Genomic DNA, 26,834 nt, shown 5'->3' on the forward strand with positions numbered 1-26,834 from the left:
AGATAACTAATGTTCACACCTCAAATCCTTTGGGGCCAAAGCTCAGTGATTTGTAGCTTTGGCATGAGGCAATCTGTGGAAAGTGAAGAAGGGTGTATACTGTGAGCTTTTCTATTAATATGGTGATAACCACAGGATGTCTCTTTTATGTTTGAGTTTATAATGGGACATACCTGAAGGATTTAGCAGGTCTAGTCCAAATTCTTATGTATGATGCATGAGCCAACAATGCAAATCACAACTTAGAAACTGAACAGGATGTCTAAAACCCCAGAATTCCTCTTACGCCACAGAGTACTGTGGTTCTGGGATTTCTATGGCTGTTGAATTCTAACCTTTGCTATTTTGGGTCTGTTACTGACTTTAAAATACCTTACCCTCTCATAGTTTCAAAATTTACCTTACATCTTTGTATTCAGATATATTTACTTTTGATTTGTCTCCAGCTGGGTTACTAAAGAAAATTTATTCAGGTTTTTGCCCTACTTTAAGTTATAGTGTCTTCTCTGAAATGGTTAAAAAAAATTCTGATAGGACATTGTCTTAGCAATTTGCAGCTTATTCTCTCTTGAATTTATCTGAATACAATATGTGAATACAAATTGCAGCTACAGCTGCATCTGGAGAGCAGTAGAAATGAGAGTACTTCTGTGCATCTACCCAAATCTGTTAGCAGACCTATATTCCATTCTCAATCTAATGGCCTTCTTGAAGTATGTTAATTTCCAATGTAAGCCTGCAAAAATTATTTGTTCACATATTTTTTAGAGAATAAACACTAACTGTAAGACTTTCATGTTGAGCTTTTCTTGCATATTTTTATTCTACTGGTGGCCACTGTTCCCTTATTTTTCTTGACCAGAAATGATCAGGTCACTCTTCTGTGTCTTACTGTCACCAGCTGTAAAATGCTGATCCCAGTTACTTTGTTTAGAAAATCCTTTGAGATTCACTGTTAAAAAGTAGGGGGATTTTTTTTTTTTTTTTTTTTTTTTTTTTTTTTTTTTTTTTTTTTTTGTAATAAAACCTATCTCGATTTCAATGTAGCTAGTAATTTTGAAGAGTGAACAGACTTAAATTGCTTACATTTGACATTTGGAAATGTTATCCAAGTTTAATTGTCCATGTATTTCTTAAGTGAATAAGCATCTGCTTGTGACATACCCTTCACCCCTTGGCTTCTTTCTCCTTCTTGGTCTTCTGCCTCTACTGCTGTTGAATTCTGATTCAAGAATGTTTTTCCTTTAGTCTCTCTTTCACTAGCATAACTTTACTTTAGGTCATGTTATGTTACGTTATTGACTGCTTCTTGTAGGAATAACTTATCACAGCTTTCTTTCAGGCAAGCTTGATACTCATTATAGTAAATGACCAAAGGAAAAATCTTAGATTACTTGCACAAAATTCACTTTTGTGATATCTTAAAAGTTGAAAAGTGCATATTGGAGAGAAAAGCATGTTAATGGTTGCAATAAATCTAAATAAATGGTTTGCAATAGATCATCTGTATTTTAGTGGTGTTACCCCATGCAGATCCACTGGAGATTTTCCAGTGGGTCTTACGGGTCTGAATGTTTTGATGAGAAAAGTATTCTGTTTGAATGAAAACAGTTGCAACAATATGTGGTGTTTTGCTTAAATTTATTATAAGAATGCATAAAATTGTGTAATACAGCAGCTTGTTTTCCTGGAAATCTCTCCTTGGATCAATCTGTGTATCTAAAATGCGTAGTAAAGCTTCTGAAAGCACTGCTCAGCAGTGTTGCAAAGTAAGTCTGAAGTTATTTAGCAATAGACTAAAAGAATTAATTTTAATAATTTAGGTTTTTTAGTCTCTTGAAACAGTAGTTTGGGAACTTAATGGTGTTTTACAAAGACAAAAGAATGTTAGCCAAAGTATTAGCCAAAGTGAAAAGGAAGGAAGAAATCAAATGTCGAAAGTGCACAAGCAATGAAATCAAATCACGTAAAACAACATAGTATGTAAAAACTCAGCCTGTTGATTTCACCATTCTTTACCAACCTTAACAAATCACTAAAGTATGACATTTGACTATACTTTACCAAACAAAATACCCAAAGCAAACTTTTTACAGAAATCCACGTATCTTAGGATGTCTCTTACAAGGAATGTGTTATATTTTGGCTCGCTGTGGATGAAGTACCATTGTGTCTTGCAGGCAAGAGTTTACTTGAGTAAGAGAGAAGTTTATGGTAGAACAATGTAATTTTGTTTCTATCATGATTGTATAGCTTGAGAAAAAACAAAACTCAGGTGTTCATATATGCTGTCTATAGCATGCTAAAAAAAAAAAAGGTCGGAGAGCGCTGGCTGTTAAATGCTGTGTGAACAGGATGCTTATGATAATTCTATGATCTGTCTCTTGGCAGTAGATAGGAATGTGTGGGAAATGCATAGTAAAACCTTCACTTTCAGAGCAAGGGCAGTAAAATTAAAGTTCAGTAGTAGTGTGCATCTTTGGAAGGTTTTATGATGCACAGTTGCTTACAGCTTTTATATGCCTTTGAAAACGTCAGTCGCTGTATTAAGCCATCTCATTCTTTGTTTTCATCCATGCTGAAGAAGAATTTATTAGACAGCATACCTGTAGCGCTGAAGAAAACAGAGTATTTTATTTAATGCCTCTCAGAATAGCCCAGGAGAAAGTGGAAAGTAACTGTGTGACCTGCCAGTCACCTGTAATCATTTCCTACCACCAGCCTACTCTTAAAAGAACGGACTGTAGAAATTGTTCTTTAAAATAAAAATGCTAGCTACTTTTTATCGAAGTTTTGGCCACTTTACAGAAAGAATATAACATTAAAATCTGGAGTAGAATATTAAAAATGCTTCTTTTCTTTGAACTCAGACATAAAAAAATATCTTCAGGAGACTGAACTCCTTTCCTGGGAAACAGGGATCTGTTTGCAAACACTATTGTATACCCAAGCAGACATTCATATCAATTCATATCATACTGAAACTGCTTTATCAACATTGTCTATGAAGGGGTTATTGTTAACTATCGAGAAGCTTTCAAATAACTACTAAATTAATATTTTAAAGTTTTGAGAAAGTCTAATTAATCCCCTAAGTGAGCAACGTTGTACAAATGAATGGAACCTACTGCTCTGAACATTTGGTACAAAATCCAGTACCATGTATGTTTAAAGCAATTCAATTCTTGCATTGCTGGAATATTCCTAGCTCAAGGACTTTTATTTGTATAATTTTTAAAGCTGATGGTACCATTTAAAATGTTTTGAACCCAGTTCAGCAAATAAGACCAAGTGGAGGGTTTAGTTACATTCTTCCTTTTCTGAAAGCTGATCTTGCAGAGGGTGTATCTGGGGGCATGGTTTGACCTGTTGTGTTTAAGTAGAATTTCTATCAATAGAAGTAAAAATTTATGACATACACTTGAGCTTCTATTTTTACATGTGATGTTTTTATAATGAAACATTAAGAAATACATTACTACTTCAGTATATAATACACTGTATCTTATTTAAGTAGTAAGAAGGGTTTAAATCCAGAAGTAAGCAGACCTGATAGTAGCAGAGAATAAAGTAGTGTTCCTAAAGATACAGGTTGCAATGCAAAATTTGGGTGTTTATTTGCTCTTCTGTGGTTTAAGAACCACACTGCAGTAGGATCTTATGCATGAAAATGCATGTGGTGATAGCTGTCTTGTATTGATGTAGTTGTTTTCAAGATGAACGTGTTCCAAACGTGAATCTTCATTCTCCTCCTCTTCACTGTTGTCATGAACATCGTCATCGAGATGAGCCTTGCAGATGCGTTCTGGAGGGACTGTCCTGTGATATTGTGGGAGGAATTATATTTTAATTATCCAAGATAACTCAAAACTTCCTGTACAACACACCTGAGATCTTCTGTCTGTCACTCCTTTGCTTTGTAAACTGCATGGAGGAACTAGAGAGCACCATGAACTGCACAGCTGGGCTGGCCAAAACCTGCAGAAAGGCCACTTCCAGTGTGCAGCAGCAGCTGGTGCCTCCTTCCAATGCCTTTGTAACCAGCTTGGGCTGTGGCCCAAGAGCAGAAAACGCTCGTGCTTTGCTGTGCCTATCAAATTGTAGCTGCCTGGTCAAACATGCAGCCCAAACAGTAGTAGACAGATTAATGTCTGGAGAGAACTGGTACTCAGCATCTGTGTAAGTGTTTTCAAGAACTACAAGGCTGAAATCTCAATTTTCTCTTATCGTATGCAGAAATATTGCAGTAGAAAACTCAGGATTTAGCACCTCCTTCAGAATTTTTTAACAAAGGTTTACTTAAATGTAACAAAAAAAGGTTTACCTTATTTTATTATTGTTCAGTCTTAGAAAACGTAGTTTTCTCATTTCATCAATTCCAAATGGTACAGACTTTAATTCATTGTGATCCAAAAACAACTCTCTCAGAGTGTGGTATGCTCCAAAAAATGATACTGGATCTATTCCATCATCAGTAAGTTTGTTAAAGGACAGGTAGAGATACTCCAGCCCTGGCTTCATGTGACCAAAGACATATCCTGGAATTCTTTCAATCTGATTTCCAACAAGTATCAGATGTAGTAAAGATTTTGGCAGATAGGAGGGAACATGATATAACTTGTTATAAGAGAGATCAATTGATTCCAAGTTCCTGTGTTAAAGGAGGGGGGGAAAAAGGAGGATTAAAACATTATGGCATACTGCATCATTAATGCTACATTCTGTACAAAATTTGTTTGACATAATACCAAGAAACTAAATTTCAAAGGGAAATTTGTTTCTGTTAATGGAACAGAATGCATTTTCTGGAACATGGTGGAGCACAATTACTCTGGGAATAGAAAGAATTGAAATCATTAATTATCAGTGAAGAACAATGATTCTGTTGATGGGAAGAAATCTACAATAATGAGTACAGAGAGAAGACTGAATAGGGGAACCCCAAGGGGCTAATTTGTGGTTGATAAGCATTCATTAATTACAATAAGGAGTGACACTGGAAAACACAGAATAAGAGGGGGACTTAGTGCTTATGACATAGATTTTAAACTGTTGTTCTAAAGCCCATTTGAAATTGAATTGTTTTGTGAGTGGCTCCTTTAGAATCCTTGCAGTGTGCTTCACTTCCAGAGATGAGAGAAGCTGTTAGGAACAGTGTAGTTGTTTTCGGATTAAGCATTTTAGAAATCCAGAGATCAATTGGTGGGACTACAGGAGGTTATGGCAAGGTACCCTACATAATTTAGCGAAGAATTTACCAGAAGAACCAAAAGCAGTATTGCTTTTTGCTGCTTTCGTTCTTGTTGTTTGCTCTGCTTACGTTCTACTCTTACACAGTGCAGCTGCACAGTCTTCCCTTCATCTTACTTACTTTGATTTTCAATCTAATAGGAAATAATGCTAGGAAAAAGTAAATTATTTTAAAATTACTTGTGAGATTAATGCCAAGTTATTGTAACACTGTATGGAGTATTATTGATAATTTATACTCATCATATGATTGGATAGTCAGAAAAAATATTTATACTTTTATGTTACTATGGTACAGATTTGAGGTGTAAAGTGGTTTTGTTTGAAAACCGACTGAATACTTCTTAGATTATACAATTTAAGCAAAGAAAATTAAAATCAGCTAAGTAAAACAAGGAAATCAAAAGATAATTACAATTTCAAATTAAAAGTGATGAACTGGAAGTATTTATTTCATTATCTGACTTACTAAGAACAGAGAAAAAGAAAATCATTACATTTTAAATTATTTGTACTTACTCTTGGTTTATCCAAGCCAAAGGTGCTATTCTGTGCTCTTCTAATTTGTTATGCTTTAGCACAATGACATTTATGTTTCTTGTATGGTTAAAGCAAATTTCTGACACTTCTTCAATTTGATTATTTTCAAGGTATAACTCCTGTAAGCACATTTGGAAAGAAAATTTGTGAAAGCAAAATAGCTGTTCTTCCCGTTGCAAATTCAGAATGTATCTTTTACATGTCCTCCATACTGCCTGATACATCTGAGAATTTCTGAATCAGTTTGTAGCTGAAGTGTGGCTTTCAGGAATGCAATTTTTCAAAGCAATTGTTTGGTTTTCTCATTTGCTTTGAAAGAGCAAATAGAAAAAGAGCTGTATCTTTTGTCTTGCCTCAAGTTGTACAGTGTAAGAGTATATAATGTGAGAGTGATGAGATTGAGAGAAAGATGTTAATATTTTTTGTCTTGGAAAGTTATTAGTGAGAAAAATGTCAAGAGTCTTGCTTTCTTAGTATTTTTGCCAGGCACTTGTAAGCTTTGAAACTTTCAAATCTGTAGGAATATAAATGTTAATGTTTTACAGAATTTAATGTTGTGAGTCTGCAATGTATGAAAGTACAATCTCTGTATGTGGTTTACAGAAATCAAGTTCCTGATAAGCCCTTGTAATGTAGGATAAATATGAAGTGAAATAAAACTGGCTAGAATATATGTAGGACTTGAAATAGAATTTAGGGTCTGTAAATGAAGACTTTCAGAAAAAAGGAAAGCAATTTCATAGCCTGAAAACCATTGTGAATTTATTAGTTGTTGGTTTAAAATTAAATGTTCCCAAAGCATATGAAGTGCGCAAAAACTTTCCAGGTGTTCACTGTTTCATCAAGGAGGGATGAAGGGAAAAAGAAAACTTATGTGTGAGTGAATGGGTATCAGAGAGCATTAGGCTGAAGTATAGTTGCAGGCAGTAGCTGCAGAAGAAGCTGCTGTTACAGAAAAGATGCTGTTGGGGTTTTTTTCCTCCTCACATTTCAGGTTATGAAAGATCCTAAGGATAAAAGGAAATAAATACAAGGACACTGAAATGAGAAAGAGGAAAGGGAAAGATAGAATCAAGAAAGATAGTGAAATTAATAGGTAGCAAGACTTATCTTTGAAGTAAAGACTGAGGTAAGCAGAGAGTGAAACTAAAGAGAGATTTAAAAGGAGGAAGAAAATACCTTCCAGATATCTTCCCTAAAAAACCCCAAACCACTGCAACAAATCACATTCAAATTCTGGACAGAGGAATGGGATGGGAAATGACTAAAAGAAGAAATTTTTTTATTAAAAATCAAGCAAGAAGGAATCTGTTCAGGGAAAAGAAATAAACCTCCTGTTCAGACATTGTCCCCTACCCCAAATGAGGTGAGATTCAGCAAAGTTTTGGAAAACAAGGGAAATTGAGACTTAGGCTGGCCAAAAAAGGCAGAGGATGGTTAGATCTAGGTATCTCTCTCTGTGTCAGACTAGACAATCTTGATTCCTTTAATCTTTCCTTAAAAAACAGGTTTTCTATATCTTTCATCATTATTGTTGCTGTCTTGTGAACTTTACTCTGTGTGGTGACTCAAAGTTCGTGATGGTTTTGCACTGAGACATGATCTGTATTAAGAGTGTTACATGAAGGACATGTAATGGAACAGACGAAGTTGCAGGCTACACAATTTTGTGAGACAGTACTAGAGAAATTCAAACTTAAAAGATACCTTTTGGGATGGAGTTGGTATATAAGTAAATTTCTAGGAGTAATTATTTAGGAATAAAAATGGTAAGTGTATCTGGAAAAAAATTTATAAAATTTAAATTTATCTCTACCTGATGATTGTAAGGCAGTAACTAGGAGGGGAGGAAAGATGAAGATGGAAAAATGAAGTTTTCTTGTTTTGGTGGTTGGGTTTTGTTTGTTTGGTTTGGTTTTTTTGGTTGGCTGATTTTTTTTTTACCTCAAGAGTGGTAGGAAGACCTTGTGGGATAATTCTAAATTTATTTCTTCCTAGTCGCAAATAAGACAGGCTTTTCAAAGGAGAAAAGGCCAAAGGACTGACGTTTGCTTCACTAAGTTTATTTCCTTCCAGTTCCAAGGTGATCAAGTTCTTTAAATCTAGGAAGAAAAAGTTCGGGTATCTGATAGTTAATGCCATCTCATACCTTATTAAAATATATGTTTTAAATTTAACCGTCTTAAACATTACTCAGATCAGTTCACACCAATGAAGAAATATAGTGAAAGGATTTTTCTTTATTATCTCATAATCATGGGATTATATTGGTTATTAGTTTGTAGAACTTTAGAGAGTAGCTAGAGCTTTATAGCTTCCTCTCCACTTAGAATGGAAAAGAAGGCAGCTGTAAGACTGTAGGTATGTTCAACATACTTCAAATCCATCTCTACTTAGTAACCTAAAACAGAGGCTTCCTTGGGAGAATAGCAGTTGCATGAGAAGAGAAAATGTAATTTTAAAAAACTTTCTCATCCAAATCTTTCAGCTTTTGTTGCCTTTGGAAAACATAGCACTTAAAAGCTAGCAATTATTTTTCTGGTTATAAACAAACAGATGCATTTGGTTGAAGATTCTGCTTTTCAAATTTATTTTAAGATATTTCATATTATTTATATTAGATTTCTAAATACCTTTTAAGCCGTCCTCATCAATGGCATGAAGGTGGTTGTCATTTATTTTTATTTCTTCCAAAGTTGATGGCAATTCAGATGGAATATGTACCAGCATATTTCCATCCAAATACAAACGTTTTAGCTTTTTCAGGATCTTAATCATAGGGAAGAAGAAGATTTCTTAGATTATCAAGGTGTAAAATGTATGGTTAAACATATAATGTAATCATAGTTAATGTTTTCTTAAACACATGCTTTTGGAGATTTGCAGCAGCAGTGCACTAGTATCCAGTGTTTTGAATTTAAAATATTTTTCTTCTATCAGTTTAATTAATTGAGGTTTTTATGCTCAATATTAACAAAAGGGGCCAGTTAATGTAACGTGTGACTGAAAGAGCATCAACTTTCCACATGGCCATCCTGCAGCTATCCATTCCTGTTTGTATTATTGCTACTGTCTTTCAGTCGTGTAGGTATTACCTCACTACACCACTGCAGTATTTAGGAGTTCAAAGTCCATGCATTTATAGATAATGTGTTTATACTCTTCATTCATGAGTAAATTGATGGTTTTCTGTAGGTTTGAAAATTTACTAAGCGTAACAGCAACTTTTTCAGTGGCCTAGGATTTTTATGACTTCAGCCAGCTTAAAATATTGGCGTGAAAAATTATTGTAGCTGAAGTGCACATCAGTAATCATGCAGTAGCGAGCGTTTCTTAAGGTGGAGTTGTTTCAGCAGTGGATCTGCTGAAGCCTGCTTTCTTCCAGTTTTGCCTTAACCGCCTACTGTGATGTAAGCCTCACTAAAATTTATTTCACAACTGGGACACCTTCCTGGTCTGTCTTTTCCAGCCACTTCGACTTCATATGAGTTGTAGGAGCTGAAGTCCTTTGAAATCAGCCAAAGCTGTTCATGTTATATGGAGGGAGGTGGTATACAGAGACTCCTACAAGACTGATTGCATATGGCAGGAAACAAATAAAACACACTGTGATAATTCAGTTTGTTAGTCATATGCTTTTTGATTCATCTTGCCTGAAAAAGCAAGACCTTGATGCCTTACTTCCACACTTAAATTACTACCCGTACGTACTTGCTTGCATGAGAAATTACTATGAGACTGTTCTGTCTTCAAATGGGGAATATGTAGATGCACTTGGAACAGCCTGTTACCATGTACATTCCCCATGCAGGAAAAACACTGAATATGTAAAGATTCTTGGACTATTTTACAAGAAAGCTGTTCTAGTAAGCAGCAGTGCTTGAAAGTTTCTCATTAAAGATAGTGAGCAATAAGCATACAGCCGATTACATGAACTACTGTTCAGTGGATTTTTGTAGCAAGACCTGCCATAGGCAGATCTTTTGGGGAATCCAAGAGCATAATAAGCTTTACAGAGCTAATGTAATGAGAAAGATGATACTCAGGCTCAACATTTGTAAATTTATGTATTTCCAGGTAGTGTTAATGGAATATGAACCCTTCAATTCTGAAATCTCTCAACTGCAACTGATAAAATGTCAGAAAAATGGCTCATTCTTATTGTTTAGCATTTAATACTTGGTGATCGTCATTCAAAAATCTTAAGATGTTCTTGATATGACAAGAGATTTCTTGAAAAAGCCAGGCTTAACTGTACTATAATTATATGATGGTTACTCATACTAGGGGCAAACTGTTTTGGATCCATAGACTGAAAAGCAGGAAAAACTTCTCTTTAAGCAATAACTAGTCATAGGACAGTAGAAAAGTTAAGCTTTCTTACTTTGAATGCTTGTGGACCTATGCCGGGAGAGGTAATATTGTTTTTACTGAGATCAATCCATTCCAAATTAGGTATCCCATTGAATGCTCCATCTGAGATAGTAGTGATACTATTTCCTAGGATAGAATTCAAGAAAATAGTTTGATTTATGAATTACAGCATGCATCTAAGTTGTGTCATATTGTACATCAAGAATATATTACAAAAATAGTTGTATTATGTACAATAATTGTGCGTAAGTATGTTCATATTAGTATTTAAACACTAGTAAGCAAATCTAACGCATTCATTGCTTTAGAGGCTTAGAAATTAGAATTCATTCTAATACATTTCTGTGATAAGGAACAACAAAGTACTAATACTGCTGTTGACTGCATTTGAGAATGGATAATGTTAATTCATAAAAAAATAATGCAAAGTAAAACTTTGATCTACCTGTAAGGTCTAGACTTGTTAGATCTGGATCTGAGATTGGTGGTATTTGTTTAAGTTTGGCATTAATACAGCTTACTGAGGTGTCCGAGGTTGAACATCCAGATGGCAAAGGAGGAGCTTCTATGGGTGGAACCGGAATTGGGAAATGAGGTGGCATTCTGAAAGTACCATCATCTTCATCACTTTCATCTTGTATTTCTTCTTTTGCATCTCCCTTTCTTCTGATAGGCTTCTTTTCTCTGTGATGGGCTCTATGCTTCTGTCGATTTTTTTTGCCTTTCCTTTTTCTTTTCTTTCCATCCTTTTTATGACCCTCTTTAACCTCTATCACTTCTGTTCTCAGCAGTTCATCTTTTTCAGTTTGAGTATGTGCTGATGACAATACATTGGTATTGTCAAGGTCATTGGGTTCTGGAGAATTACCAGAAAACTCACTTATGTCATCCAGTGAAATAATACTTGAATCCAAAGAGGAGGCTAACCAGAGGCCATGAGGGGGGAAAAAAAAAGTTGTCTGATAAGAGGATACGAAACTAAAGTTTCAGTAAACATATGGTAACTATAGAAGAATAGTATTCCCCTTAGAATATTATCTGAAAGAGTAAAAATACAGTCTTATATTGCTGCTTTGACTAAGAAATGATTCAGCCAACCATACGGAGTAGTTTGTAAATAGGTATGATTCATTGCAACTCCAGAAACAGAAGGGAGTTTGTTTCAGTCAATATGATTTCTAGTTCTGTATTTAATTTCTATGATGTCTCTATTCAGTGTATTTCTTTGTGTCACATATACACACATACTCAAGGCTAAATAATATTTTCATGGTAAGAGGAGGTTAAGTTCAGTACTTTGCCAGACTTAGGGTACTGGGAGAAGGGGAGGGAAATCCCATTTCACCTTCATCTCCTCCATTCCTTTTCTTTTTAAAGATACTGATTTTGTTTAAATTTTTACCAATAAGCAAAATTGCAGTTCTGTTGTTCCTCTTGAGAGTTGACTTCCTTCTCTTGATTTATATCAAATAACTTCATTTTTTTATGCTCCTAACAAGATTTACAAGTCTGTAAACTGTATGATGTTTATTATGCATGTCTAATACATTAATAATGGCTACGAGCTATTGATTGATCCATTGTAAATTGAAGTGCGATATAAAATGTAACCAGATGTTCTTTCTTTGTACATTTACCAAAATTTTCTGAAGGTAGGAGGGAAGAAGCAGAAAGGGGAAAATAAAAAAAAAAAAAGAAATATAGTTATCTCTACTGTTGCATACTGAACATCTTCATTTCTTTACATATTACATCAAGCTCATCTAACATCCAGTGTACTGTAAGAAACTGAAGTCAGCTTGAGTAGAAATTATGAAGACCTGCTCTTATTTCAGGACATATTTTCTCTATAAAAGGGTAACGTGTACTTTGTAATCCTTGCTATCATTAAATGTAGCCTTTATGTTAGGTTTTGCATGAGGTAGTTTTAAAATAGTAAAAATATTTTGGTGTACTGTACCAGTATCAGAACAAACCGGGCAGCATTCTCCTGCAGGTATAATTGTTTTGGGACACCTCAGAGAAGGGCACATGGTGGTATCACATATCACTTCTCCTTTTGAACAGAGACAGGTAATGCAGGGCTTGGGAGACCAGACGGCTTTATCATACATAATCATCCCGTTAGCTGTGCAGTGCCCTGTCTTTCCTAAGAAAAGAAAATAGAAAATTGGAGTTAAATAGCTTAAACTGAAATGAATCCAACAGTGCTCATTTAAAACTTTGGAAAGAAGCACTACTATTTGTTCTTATTTTGAGAATATGTAAAATACACCCTATTCTAAGGATCTTATACTTATTCCTTCTTTTTCTAACTGTATTTTCTTGAGCTTTGTAGTAGTTTCCAATCCCTACTTGGTTCTTGGCTGCTCAAGCTGTGGAGGCAAAGGGGGAGGCACGCAATTAACACGTACGTAGTTGTTACCTGCTACAGCTTCACAGTGAAAACTGTGTGCAGGTTCTCCGTCCCTCTAATCCTCTGCTCCCTCTTCCTAGCCAGCTGATGAGGACCCTTACAAGCTTTGTCTTCTGGAAAAACTCTTGAATTAGTAAACTTGAGAGATAATCCCAAAATGGAAAGATTAAGCCTAGATGGTGAGTTTCTGAGGGTCTTCTGCATTCCAGCTCCTCTTTCCTCTTCATCCTTAGAAATGGATCTCAATGAAAGATGTGCATAGATACAGCTGAGAAAGAAGAAAAAGTTTTCTTCGTCAAAAGAGTTAAAATGTGTCATGCAGAACTTGAGAATATTTTTGTCCAGACCCACTTCTTTCTCTCTTGTGCACTAGATGCCTTTTCTGATATATTGCACATAAAATGAGAAAGTTTTGTTAGGGCTCTGAGGAACCAGGAAGGTAACAATATTCACTTTGTAATGACCGTTCATAGGCTTAATGTAAATAAAGTCCATGCTGTAATGACTGGTAAGGTGGCAAACATCTCCTCTTCCTTGTAACTTGCTTTATCTGAAATAACCCACTTTGCTAGGAAAGTAGCAAGGTTGAACAACTTGTGCTAGGAAATACTTCATCTCGAAAGTTTCTGGACATGAATCTACAAAAAATTGAGATTTCCCATGGTACGAGTTGAAATTTTCAGAAAGAAATGTAGACGATGTATTTTCTAAGCTATACTCAGATATTCAGTAGGGAAGTTGTTTGGAGAGTGTAAAGACTTTGGAAGGAAACTCTTCCAAGTTTTCCTTTCCTTCGAGTGATGGAGCCTACCTCAGCAAAAGTTTCTCTGGGCAACTCTTATCCAGACTCCAGGATAAACATTGCACTTTAGCATTACACTTTTTGGTTTCGTGTTTTGTTGGGGGTTTTTTGTCTTTTGAGAGAAGGAAAACCAAAGTTGAGATTCTTCATCCCATGTAAATCTTTTCCTATTTTTGAGCATACCTCTGAATATGGTGAGAATCGGTACTGCCTACACACCTTCCTTTTCCTCCAATTAATGCATTGGTGAAGTGTTTGTTTCAAGCTGAAATCCCATTACTAAGTTACTACGTACTTTCCTGCATATAAATAAAAAAAGGTTCTCTTTTCCTATTTTGTTTGACTTCCTCCTTCAGATGAAGATTTAATATAGTGGAAAACTCTCATCTCAACTAAATTTATGTGCAAGAGACTTTTATTTGCAATAGACTGTCTTTGGAGGGATTCTTTGCAGGGTTTGTTTTCCCGCACTTCAACCTGGTCCGTGCTTGGTTATTCAGTTTTTAGAAGAGAATTCAGGAGAGTCTTTAAATATCCTGACAGGACTGTTGTAAATATTTGGTTTGAAATGTCTCTGGAATTAAGATTTGACTCAAAACCAGGTATATTCCAAAGTCCTTCAAGGCAGTCCTCCTCTCAGCTTCTTAGCAATGGTGTTCCTTTGCCCTTCCGTTTAAAGACCATTGGATGCAAACCTGTTTTCTAGAATAAAAATTAATTATAAAAATCATCCTGCTAGACACTCCTCTGTGTTCCTTATTTGTTACTCTGAGGACGGAAAGAAGGAGAAATTAATCTATGAATAGTTGCATTTTGATTTTTTCAAAGCTCTGGGGTATGTATGCATCATTTCAGCTGTATAAAGTTGTGCTTTAATCAACTCAAGCGTTGTTAACTGAAGGAGAGATGAGTTAGCCCAGGCCAAATGTTAATTGGCTGTAAGTCCCTTGTCATTCTACCCAGGTATCTGTAATCCAGCTGTTTGCTGGATCCTGACTTCTGGTTTTTATGTGCTTGCCAGGAAATCACAATATTTCTTTTAAATAATCTCCAAAGGAAACACAAAAAGAACACTACACTTTATCATGTTAAACAATAAAATGTCAGCTGTTCCAGAGGAACATATCTGGCTCAAGATGGAAATTCTTCTGTGCTTCCTTAAATTCTTTGTTTTAGCTACTAGACTGTATCTGAAGTTGGGGCAAATATTGTCTGAATAAGCATAAAAATATGGGTTATCAGGTCTTGGCCTCTGCAGACATATTTTAACAATTTAGCTTGTTTTGTGTGTACATGAGAGTTACTTAAAAAGACACGACAAATGTGTGTGCTCAAAGGCAAAGAGGTACCTTTTTATTGCATTGCAATAAAACCCCTGTGAGACAGAGTAGAGGCTGCGTTGAGGTGCTAAGTTTTTATCCACTGAATAACTTCAGCGTGGTGCTATGAGCAGGGAGAAGTGAGGATTAAGAGATACTAGAAATAGTGCAACAGTTCACATTGTATTCTGCACTGCTTAATGGGCAGATTGTAGTCTGTGAAGGACAAACTGCTGCAAATTACTTTCTGTAGTGATGAACTCTTTGATTTAATTCAAATGGTTCACATGATTTTTATATGGAGGAAGGAGATAGGTCTTGTTACTGTTAAACCTCTGTTTAACTGTTACTTTTCATCCTGCATATGATACCTGTAAATTGGCTTTTAGGCTACTAAGAGCAAAATAAGTAGCTAGGCTTTTAGGCTACTAAGAGCAAAATAAGTAGCTAGAATGAAAATTAAGGTTTGGATTGCATTTTCTTCTGTTGTAAAGCAGGATTAATAATAGTGTTCTATTATTTAATAGGCTCCATTTTTTCCAAATCTGACATTAACTTGAAAAAATTTTGAATTTCAAAACCTAGACTGAAAAATACCTTGTGGTTGAAGTCCTTGGCAGATGAGCACAGGACTTGTAACCTTTGGAAATATGGTGTAAATTCAGCATCAAGTTCCAAATAAAATGAGTTCAGTGGTTTTAGCTGAGCTTTTGGATGCAAGTCCAGATTGAAAAAAACCAAACGGGGAGGGGAGGAGGGAAGAACCATGCATTATTTCAGCATGACAGATGGTCTCTGACAGAGAGACTGGAATATCTTACATGAAGTGTGTGCTATTTATGTGGTATTTTCCTCTGTTTAATTTAAAAAATATTTTTAAATTAAAGGTTTGATGTTAGTAGTATGTATTATAAGAGTAATATTATAGTACACACTAGCAATGTTATTTGTCAAGAGTTTTGCTATTTTTCCCTGGTTAAAACCCCTTACTTAAAAATATTTAATTTGAAATGGTTCAGCCTTCCTGAAAGCAAGGACTCACAACAAATAGTAATTGTTAAGAAAACGTGACTCAAATATGTTTTGCCATCTAAATTGAGACCTATTAACCTAGTGGTCATGTCTTAACGCTTATGAAAATAGATCATTATAATTTAATGTAGAACAGTGATAATGAGGGCGCTTTTTTTTTTTTCCTTATAAAATTGCATGTGTTGATTTTACTCAGTGTGTGATCTCTTGGTGCTGGAATGGAAGTGTCTATGTCTTTATTAGCTATAGACACGATCCTGTATTGGTTCCTCACAACGTCATAGTGTCTTTTCTTCAACCTTTGAACCTCTTTTGTGAAAAGGTATGAAGTGTTATAACATTTCAATAATTTTCAGTTGGTTAACTGGGGTTTCAAAACTGAAAACTGCTGATAGTATTCAGAAGTTCTGATCTTCAGAATGAATGGCTGATTATTAGACTTTTGTGAATCTTAATTTTCTGGTTTCTGAGTCGTAATTTCCCATTTGTGACGTTGAACATAGAATCACAAGCATCCTAGAGCAAGAGTTGTCTCTTCCTTTACTGCACTAAGGACCAAATAGATGCTTAATAGTTCTCAGTTCCCTATGCCTGTGTAGTCTTCTATTCTTTGAGGAGACTGGAGAGAGGCCTGTTAAAATTACCAAGACAGGTTTCAATCAAGATCAGTGAAATTATGCTTTTTGTTTGTTTGTTCCTTAAGACATCAAATCCTCTTCCCTACCTCTCCTTCAAACACCATAAAATACACATTAGTGCAGCAATATGGAAACCTGTAGATCACAGGAAAGGCAAGTTTTATATAAATCATCCTATTGAACTTTTAAATAAACCTGGATTCTCAGTATAGATGGAGCGTAAGAGTGATCTTGTGTTGAATGAGTGGGGTTTTTCTCTCTTAACTTAGTTTTCTGTCATAAGGGTTTTGTTTGTAATGTAAGTTTCATATTGCAACTATTAATGTGTATTATTAATTTATTTACAAAAGAATTATTCCTGAAATATTGCATGTAGCTGTAGTTTGAATGCTGCTTTTCAAAAATACATCTGGGGAAAAAAAAGAGAACTTAAGTCCAGTTCGAGTAACACTGGTGTTACTGGTGTTAGGGCCTCAGTGACATGTTAACTGACTTAGGAGATGTATTGAGCAAGAAATTCTTCAAAATGGCCTTCAAATGTGCTATAGATTTGTAATTATTAAAATATTCCAAGAACATTTTTATTGGTTAAGATGAAATGAGAATGCAGAAAACTTGCAGAACAGTAAACTGGCAAAGCAGGATTCTTTGTAGGACTTAAGCACAGATAATTAAATAGCTTCAAATGCTAACCACAACATAAAAGGCAACAAAATCAGGTTAGCAAAAAGGTAACAGTTTCCTTTCAGTATGTGTTGCAAGTAGAATAAAGCTTTCATGAGTTGATAAGTTTCGTTTGAAATCAAGAGAAAAATCAGCCTATTCTCAAGTAGTAGAGGGGCTTTATTCTTACCTGGCAAGACACTGTAACTAGATTCATGTCCACCCAAACCTATGAGAGAGTCAAATACTCCCATAACACCGTCATCAATATTAATGAGAGGTATGCTGGGTGCTACAGCAACCGGAGCTGCAAACTTCATCCTTGGCTGTCTGGGGGCCTTGTGCTCAGCTGAGGAGCTCCTTCGCAGTCCTCTGTGGTGCATTCTTCTCCTGTGCCTCCTGACAAGTGTACTAGTTTCATTTTGAGAAAAATCAAGGCACAGAGACACAAGCAGGAAATAATAGACTAGTGATGTAGCCTGCATGTTTTTGTGTGTCTCAGAAAAGTATTCTGGAATGGGAAAAAAAAAAAAAGGAAAATTAGATATTGGAGAGCTTTTAAGAATTATGTCGGTCATATCATAGAATCACAAAATGGTTTGAGTTGGAAGGGACTTCAAAGCTCATCTAGTTCCAACCCCCTGCCGCAGGCAGGGACACCTCATACTAGGCCAAACTGCCCCAAGCCCTGTCCAGCCTGGCCTTGAACACTGCCAGGGATGAGGCAGCCACAGGTTCTCTGGGCAACCTGTGCCAGTGCCTCACTACCCTCACAGGGAAGAATATGGTGCGCTTTTCAAGAACAGGTGGACCAATACATGGTAGGTCAATATAACCAAGCTCCCTGTTGGAAAGGAATTGCCCTTGTGAGAGCTCAAGTAAGCAATTTTAGTTCAGTGGTTCTCTGCCCTTGCAGGCAACAGCCAAATTAAAGTATGTGCCAGCTTTGTGTTTGGGGTTGCATTTGAAGAAGTAGTTTGGATTTGCAGTGCCACTAGGCATTTGCAATTAGTAGTTGTTACTGCTTCCAGCAAGGGTGTTCTTGAAAGCTGTAAAGAGTTTCTTCGCTTTTTTGGTTGCTAGTATTTCTTCCAGGTTGTTGTAACTTCTGAACATGGGAATGGCAAAGTAGCAGAAAAATACCCAATTAATTTCTGATATGCTGCCCCAAATGCTTTTTGCTTGTCATTTCTGTGCAAGGTATTTTTCACCAGAGATGAAAGGAGATGTTGCGTTTGCTTCCATTTCTAGCCATCCTCCTCTTTAATAGAATCTTTTTGGTTCTGCGGTACAGGAGACCTTTTGGAAGTTAGGTCATAATAGCATGATCTGTAACATCCCACATCTGCTTTTCTAGTGGAAATCTTTATTAAGAGTAGGTATTCTAAAAAGGTTGATCTATAATGGGTTGTGTTCTGCATTTACTTTCTAAGAAATTCGTAATTCCTATTTGTATCGAGTCTTCCTAATGGTTCTACAGAAAAATTAGGTTTACTGTCACCAATAGGTGGCATGCCAAAACAGAGCAGTCAAGATTCAGGAGTATGCATAGAAAATGTATCCAGCAGTGGTTATACCTGTGTGGAAATAAGGTTTTGCATGTCCGAAGTTCTTAATGATTTGTCATAGCTCTGTTGGCAGAATTCTTTCAAAAAGGAAATGCTCTTGTCCTGTGGCCTGTTTTAAGTGGGACAATAAAGTCTGAAGACACTGGTATTCTTGTGATGTTGAGAATTAGTGAGGAACTTGAGACTTGGAGCACTTAGGCTTTGTGTCCAAGACAAGGCTTAGGGTATATCTATGGTTTTTCTCTAAGGAAGTATTGAGGGGATTAAAAAGTGTTTTTTCTTAATGTTCATCAGTCTGGCTTTTTATGTAGATGCTCACTTTGGAGGTAGTCTTAATATAGTTATTTACATTGTCTAAGTACAGGAAAGTATTATTTCAGGAACTTGAACTGGTTTTGCCTGAATCAGATTTTGTTTAAAACTTTGTGCATCTTGATATTTTCTGATTTATGTAATAGGTCAAGTTTTTGGCCCAAGTTGCCTAAATTTTCTTTAACATAAGGTATGTGATTGCATCTTCTTCATGCTTTCCACAGCATAATTCTTGGTTTTGTTTTGTTTTGCTTTTTTATTCTCATGTTTTAAAATGGGCAGTTGGCAGTAATAAGCTTAAAACAGTATGGTTTTATTTCCTTCTAATATTGTAAGGTTTGTGTTCAACTATTTTAATTTTAAAATAGTACAGCAAATACATATATTAATTTGTACAATTTTGTTAAGCTAAGCTAATGGTTTTCTTTCCATATAAAGGCAATTTGAGCTGCGTCTCAGAAATCCACATAATGTCTCGTGTAATAGCAGGGTTCTTAAATTAATCCATATTTAATTTACTGCTTTCTACCCATTAGAAATCAGCTATTCTGAAGTGCTATATAGACTTTATACTGCTCATACATTTATTTACAGAAATTACTGTCAGTTAATATGTTGGATAGATGACAAAGTTTTTAGTTTACATTCATGATGTCTGTTCTTTTTCAGAAAGTACTCGTTTCTTAGTACCTCAGCTTACAGGACCAATGACCTAATGTTTTGGTTTCTAACTTACTTGTGTGGTGGTAATAACTGGCTATAAAATTACACAGTAAACTTCTGTTCTGCAAGTTTCAATTAAACACAGAAAGAGCCCTTAGGGAAAACTGAATATACAAAGGAAAGTTTTGAATGTTTATTCATTCTGTTGAGTTAGTGACATCTTAATTATGGTCACATTTTTATAGTATAATTTATAACAACACCATAGCTATGTAGTTACAATGCTGCTACATTATATTTGGGCTTTTCTAACATTTAACCATTTCTTCCTGTGACCATGGCATGAAATAATGTATAACATGTATAATAATATATAATGGCATGACTGAAATCCTTTTCCATATTTTTAGAAGTATTTTTAAAAGTCAGGAATGATATAATGTAATATTACAGTAAATATAATGTAAAACATTACATTTACTGTACAAACAATGTCTTAGGGTTTTGCTGTTAACTTCAGTATAGAGTAAAACTACTGTAAATCAAATTATTTTAAAGTGAAACTTGCTTTCATAAAATACTTGATAATTACAAATAAAAAAGAAAACACAACAGACATCCCCCCAATAATATCTCTTTATAAATTAATCCAGTTCCTATATGTGAGTTTATGTGCCATATTTTCACACCCAGTTAACTCTTCATTACTGAAAGCTTAATACTGCTGTTTTGAACCAAATGGTGTTCTTTGCATGCAAAATACTGAGCTATGTTTCTAAGTTTCTTTCCTTGCCTTATTTAATAAGTGCCGTCTCACATTTTAAGGCCCAAATCGTGAATGTCATACAAGAAAAAGGCCTTAAATGCACTGGGCCTTTAATGCCCATGACTGGTGTCCTCAGATTATCTATTAGGAAGTTATAATTAGTATAGTGCCAGCCAACTTTTAATTTGGGAGAAATTCAACCTATTCAACCTATACAACTTTTGTAACAAATGATTACATATCAAAATAGTATAATAATAATAAATGATGTTATAAATAATATTATATCTTTGTATTGCCTGATACCCTCAACATGGCTGCATTGCTATACCTTTTTTATTTTTACCCATAAATGTGTAGATCATGCATAGTATGTGAAAGCATCTTTATTACCTTTACCTTTATCATGTAAAAACTACTGTGTTCAGTAGTTTGTAGCTTTCAAAATGTTTATCTTCACTGTCTGCCATTTTGCTATTATGTTAATGGAAATAGTTAATTTTTCGAGTAGTGACCCTTTAGGAAAACCAGAGTATCAGAATTTATTCTATAATCTATGCAGTCTAAATTTAAACATATTTCTAAGATGTCAAGGTTATTTCTCATGATACACAGGGGTTAAAGTGATTTATCAAGATTTTTCACATACTCCTCCTTAAATTTATTGCATAGAAATGAGTTACATTTAGTCATACCAGCAAAACTAGTTGCACTTTCAGTTAGTTAAAGCTTGAAGTGCATGGCAAACATTCATACCAAACAAAAAGAAGCTCAACTGGTATTGCATATTTTATCTAGAAAAGCATTTCTGTTCAGTATTGCTAAATATAACCAATATTATTTCAAACATATTTGCAAAGTTAACATATAGTTTAAGCCATTCCACACCATGCTTTAAGCAGTAATTTAAAATTTAAAACATTTTACCTTGTAATCTAACCTAACAGCAGATTCTGCTTGGTGTCATTTAGTCTCCAGTTGCAAATGAAACAAAATCACAGTGATATCTTTAAAACAAACAGAGAAACAGTAGGGTTTGTTGAAACACGTTAGCTGATTCCTTAGTTAAGTCTGAACTAGCTTCTTTCCCTGGGGACAAAGCGCTGTTCTGTTCTGTGTGCAGAGCATCAGCTAATACTGTTACTCGGAGAACTAAAAAGCTCACTTAAGGAAAATGAAAAGCAGCACAATATGTTCGGTCCGTAGGCTGACAGGGCACAGCTGGAAATTCCCCTTCAGTTGCATAAGGAACAGGAAAATGGAGCATTTTCAAAAGACACAAAACCTGTGTATTTTATCCCGTTATGGTTTATGTATTTAGAAATTCAGTTTCCGGGTAGCATGATTTTAGTGTAGATTTATTATTTTACAGAGATAATACATTTTGGCAAGCCTAAACTTAACACAGACAGCATTTATTAAAATTAGAGCTTTTTTCTTCAATTCATATTTTCTTAATCTATACCTGTCCTTATAGGCTATAATCTATAAGCAGCAAACCTTTTTAGTGAAGTTTTAGCATGGAAAATTTTTCTTTTGTCCATTTACAGGAATGATTTCACCATAAGTTGTACTTATGCATGGAAAATAAAATGACTGGAGCATTTTCCCTTCATTTTTTTGTAAGGCTAATTACATCCTGAAACATGATCCTGAAGCACAGCTATGCAGAAGCTGCAGTGAAGCCAGTAATCCAAATACAAGAAATGGGGGGGTAAGGGAGAGGATAATGATACGTTACCACTAGTCCTTTGTATGCCAGCAGAGCCTTCTCCTTCATCCCAGGTAGACCTTCTTCAGGGTGTCAGTGTTTGATGAGATGGTGAGTCTGCTAAGCCTCAGAAATGACAAATTCACCTGGTGGATGGAGTTGTCTGAGTTCTTCTGACATTAAAAATTTGTTTTGTGCTTGAATTCGTACCCTGAGGAGTGTTCAGACAGATAGTCACAGAATGGTAAAACCATTGAGTTAACCATAATTGTTAGCCAGTTGTGGTGGAAAGATACTGGGAAAACACATTGTCTCTTAAAATAGTCATTCACTTTCTACTGTGCTTTGCTTTGCAAAGTCAAAAAAAGAAATATTAAACTTCTATAGTTTATCAGGAGCTGTTTGAAAAGAGTGGAGATAGTTACACTCAAAAAATTGAACTGGGATCTGGAACGAGATGGCACAATTCAGTACCTGTGCTTAAAAGCGTTGATTTGTAAAGGGGGGGCCCAACAATAAGACAATTCTTCTAGCATAATTGGGGAAAAGAACAGCAAAAAACATCTCGTGTTTTTGCATGTCAGAGAAAAGGCCTTACGTATTTAAATTATGGTGTATTTATTAGAGACAAAAATGACAGCATTCACTTTGTTATATATTTTAATATGACTCCTTGCACTTCTAATCGCTGTCTCAGGATCATCTTCTAATAGTGTTCGGATAGTGATCTCCAGGCAGCCTGCCTAACTGGGACACAAGACCGCCTGCTAGCAGACCAGTAAGGTGGACCTGGCCACCCTTTCCTCGTGTGAAGCTCTGGTTTAATGCATCTGCTTTGGATGTGGCACCTCTGATCGCTGAATTCTAGTAAATCCTTAAAGCTGGACTTTTAAAGTTAGGTCGTGTTTTGAAAGGTTACTATCTGCCAGCAGCTTTCCAGAACTGAGTGGGACACCACCTTGTCTCGTCTGCTAGATCATAAATTGAAAATCCTACATCCTCTAAGCAGACAGAGGGATCTCTGGAGGTATTACTTAATTGGTATATAGACTTCTCTAAAACAGATACTTTAGCATGAGCAGTGAAGCATGAAGTTTTTCTCATTGTAGCGATCTGAGATGATGTATTTGTCTGTTAATGTGTATTCCATAGTCAGGGTTTCACTCAGAAGGCAATTGCTGGTAAGCAAACACTTCCTCTGATGACGTTACTGCTTCTAATATGTGAGCAAAAAGTCCTGGAGGCATTATAGGTCTGGTGGTACCTATGTTTAGCCTTCCTTGTGATTACCTTTAAATCACTGTTCTCCTTTAACATGCGTGCCAAAATGTACTTTCTTCTACATATATCTGGGGCCATCTGGCATATCTATTACACATGCTGAAGTTGAAATATCCAAACAAAAGGCTGTTGTATTAAACGAATAATCTGGGTTGTTCTTCTCCTTCATCCCTCTAGTTACCTCGCATAAGAGTGTAGCTTTGTGATCTTAGTAGTATCTGCCATTAGTATGAAACAGAATGCCTGGGAGGCCCTTGCTTATCTTTTTCTCAGCTTCTGTTAAGGAAGAAATAAAGATAACCTGAGGGATCTGCAAAGACATAGGTCCCTCTTCGTGAAAATGACATTATACTTTCTGACAATGAACAACAATGTTTGAAAATTCTAGGAGCTGTTAAAGAAAGTGTCCCATGGTTACGTGGTAACTGGAGGTTTTGGGGGTTTTTTAATTTGTAGTAGCAGTATCTGAAAATGGACATCATCTGCTGCATTCCAAAAGGATTTAAATGTATGTAAAATTAATAATTGAATTTTGATTTAATACTGTTGTTGACATTAAAATCTATCATGTAAACTTGCCTGTCATAACTAAAGAAAAAATGGTGTATATTCTGCTAAAACCTCAGTCTAGGATGGCCTTGCAAATTATTTCAGACATATGCAGTTCAGGTGGTTTCTGTTTGAGTAAAATACATTGCAGTATCCTCAGGAATCTCATATTTACTGTCTTTATGTGAATAATTCAGTCTGAGAGCAGACCAAGTAGCCAATATCTGCTTTGCCTGTGAGTACCGTTGTGCTGATCTAGCCCATATGCATGGCCAGTCATTTGAATGAGGTGTGCAATATGAATGTCTGGTAAGATGCCTTAGTGTGGAATGGTCTCCTTTCAGTGACTCATAATTAAAATAATTTTCTATTATTTTATATCTTACGGCAAACTGCCACCAGAGCATTGTGGCTTAGTGTCTTGAGCAAGAGCCATAGGATGTGTGAAGTAAACATGGAAGCCTGGAGCCTTCAGCATGGATTCTTCAAAAAATACAGGCTGATCTCTTTTCCTTATAACTAGTTATTTGTAGAGGAGCAAGACTGTCCCTCTTTCTTTGCCAAAATTATCCAGTGGAAAATTATTCAAGGAAGTCTTCTTCAGTGAAAAAGAGGGATTAGAATTTAGGTTGGCATCAAGCTTGTTTATAGTGGTTACAACAGATTTTTATAACATCTCCAACTGTACCTATTAGATGACAGCCCATAATGGAAATAAGCTTTTAAGCGATTTGATACAGTTGAAATAAATCTGTTTTCTCTTTCTTCCTCAAAGACCTTCTTTTCAAATGCTGATCTAAATCTCACTTCTGTGAACGTAAAAGATCCCATGAATTAATGCAGCAACACTCCTGGACCCCTATACTGGTATAAAGTATTTTTTGAGATTTTTAGGTAATTCTAATAATTGTAATTGGTTCACTATTTCTGCCTGAGTTTCTGATCTGTTGCCACATTAAATAGAAATGAAATAAAGAATTAGAATCTTTTTTAAAAAATCCACGAGGGAAGCGTATAAGAGCAAGTGTGCTTTTTAAGCTATCCATGTCATATGAATATCCCTTATCTCCATATTGTGCAGCAGCCTAGTTATGGCAATAGGGAGCAACAGCAGGATACTTCCTTCTGCTGCCCCAGCAGAACTTGTGCACCACAGTGGGTGGTATAACTATAGTCTTTGGTACCAAAAAGTTGGATTCTTTAAGTATTGGTGTTCTTGGCATGAATGAATTGAAGCACAAACTTTAGCTGGTGTATATATTCAACAGATACCCACACAGATTTAGTTTTGGAACTACATATAACAGATAACATATTGCTCTCCTACAAACATCTGTATGTTTGCAGTCATTTCTTCATAACAGATCAAATGTGTCTACTTGCGATGTCTACTTATACACTATGAGGGAATATGTTTATGAACTAGAGAATAATATTTTGTGGTTTTACAGAATTACTTCTGAAGTGTGAGTGGCAAAAGGAATAATTTTCACCACTGCTTTTTCTTAATCCTCTAAGCATTGCTTTCTACATTGCTTCTCTACAACATCAAATTTTAATTTTTCTGAATTTCCTGAGAGCACTAGTAGCCTCTTTTCCTTTTACAGCAGAGAGAAGTATTAGTCAGTGTACAGTAATACTATTGTTGTTTTTCTTTTTGTCAGTTTTGCTTCAGGAGTGAATGGTGGGAGGAAAAGCTTATGTTCATTATTGTGGCTCTGTTCTAAATCTCAGGTGGGCTAAACTTAATGCGTAAGTTAATATGATAGTCTGTGAGATTGAAAATGGCTTATAGATTTTCAAATTATGCCTGAAAGGCCACTTAAATACAATGGAGTATGCTGAAACAGAGGAGGAACAACATCTGTTTCTTAATTGTCTTGAAAATGCCTGAAGGGTAATACCTTAGTCATCAAAGAAAGCAAGCAGGCTGAAAGAATATAGAAGGACAACTTAATAAAATAAAAATTCTGAAGTAAACTTAAAATCAAGTATCTAGGATTGGTTAGTTTAAGAGTGGAAATTTGAGAGATGGTATACAAGTATAGAAACAAAAGCTGAAGTAACTTTTTCTGATCACAGCTTATAGAGACCATAAAACCTCACTTCTACATCATACCTTTTAAAAATGTAATTTTTATCTGCATAATGGACAAATAAAACACATGAAGAGGAATAGTCTTCACTGAGTGAGTTTAATGCTATGTATAACCTAGCTTATCAGAGTAGAGGAAAAAGTGCATTTTAGACAGCCACTGATAACTTACAGGATTGCTTAAATTACCTTCTTAACTGACTGCCTGAGTGTTCTCAGGAGGTCGTGTAGGTCATCTAGTCCAACCTGATGCTCAAGGCAGGGTGAAGATTAAACTCAGAACAGATTTTTGTTCAGTTGATTTTGAAAGGTACCAAGGGCAGAGTTTACACAACTTTTCTTGGCTGCCAGTTCCCATCCCAACTGCCACTGAGAATTTTTTTTCTTTATCTCCTCTTCCTGAGGATGCACCTCCATAAAGAGCTGTGCTTTGTATTCTCTTCAATATTGCAAAGCTATTCTTTCAATTTCCCTAAGACATCTTTTCTCCAGGCAGAACCAGTCTCTTGTTTCTATTAATAGTGAGCAAACCCTAAGGAATTTGGAAGTGGTTCAGAAGGGTTTATAGCATGCTTGGTTATAAAATGTGATGGAAGATGACATTCAAATAGGCTTTAAAAAAAAATAAAAATCAATGCTGCCTCAAATGGATGTATATAATTTTTTGTTCTCTTATTTCATGTATTCTAAACAAGATTAGAGAAAAAGCAATGTGTTCTCATGCCAACTTTGCTGGGTCTTTGAGTGCTCTTGGCTCTGCACTCACTCTAAGTAGAACTTAGAGGCAGAATTATTCGTAGGGCTGAATCCTAGCTAGTGATGAGTTGCCAAGTTATGATGGTTCAGACAGTATAT

The 26,834-nt window shown here is 35.5% G+C and overlaps 2 protein-coding genes across 3 annotated transcripts in view; one reads left to right on the forward strand and one right to left on the reverse strand.

Moving 5' to 3' along the window:
- CENPP (centromere protein P) overlaps positions 1-26,834 on the forward strand; it is a 145,733-nt gene that overhangs the window by 89,331 nt on the left and 29,568 nt on the right. The window lies entirely within an intron of this gene.
- ECM2 (extracellular matrix protein 2) lies at positions 1,625-21,489 on the reverse strand. The gene is made up of 10 exons (XM_030501923.1): positions 21,271-21,489; positions 17,225-17,545; positions 12,125-12,313; positions 10,610-11,086; positions 10,175-10,290; positions 8,424-8,559; positions 7,735-7,892; positions 5,770-5,909; positions 4,325-4,651; positions 1,625-3,819 (listed from the first exon to the last, which is right to left on the reverse strand). Exons 2-10 carry the CDS (start codon positions 17,517-17,519, stop codon positions 3,615-3,617), a joined length of 2,043 nt encoding a protein of 680 aa, XP_030357783.1. The 5' UTR covers positions 17,520-17,545; positions 21,271-21,489; the 3' UTR covers positions 1,625-3,614.

The sequence above is a fragment of the Strigops habroptila genome, chromosome 11 (genome assembly GCF_004027225.2).
Source record: "Strigops habroptila isolate Jane chromosome 11, bStrHab1.2.pri, whole genome shotgun sequence".
Lineage (NCBI taxonomy): Eukaryota > Metazoa > Chordata > Aves > Psittaciformes > Psittacidae > Strigops > Strigops habroptila.

What these genes read in the sequence shown, in the direction of transcription:
- ECM2 (XM_030501923.1), bottom strand. Translation starts at nt 17,519, where the DNA reads ATGCAGGCTACATCACTAGTCTATTATTTCCTGCTTGTGTCTCTGTGC. An exon ending in TAGTTACAGTGTCTTGCCAG is followed by an intron (nt 12,314 to 17,224) that starts GTAAGAATAAAG and finishes TTCTTTTCTTAG; the next exon opens with GAAAGACAGGGCACTGCACA. An exon ending in GTCTTCCTACCACTCTTGAG is followed by an intron (nt 5,910 to 7,734) that starts GTAAAAAAAAAA and finishes ATGTGCTTACAG; the next exon opens with GAGTTATACCTTGAAAATAA.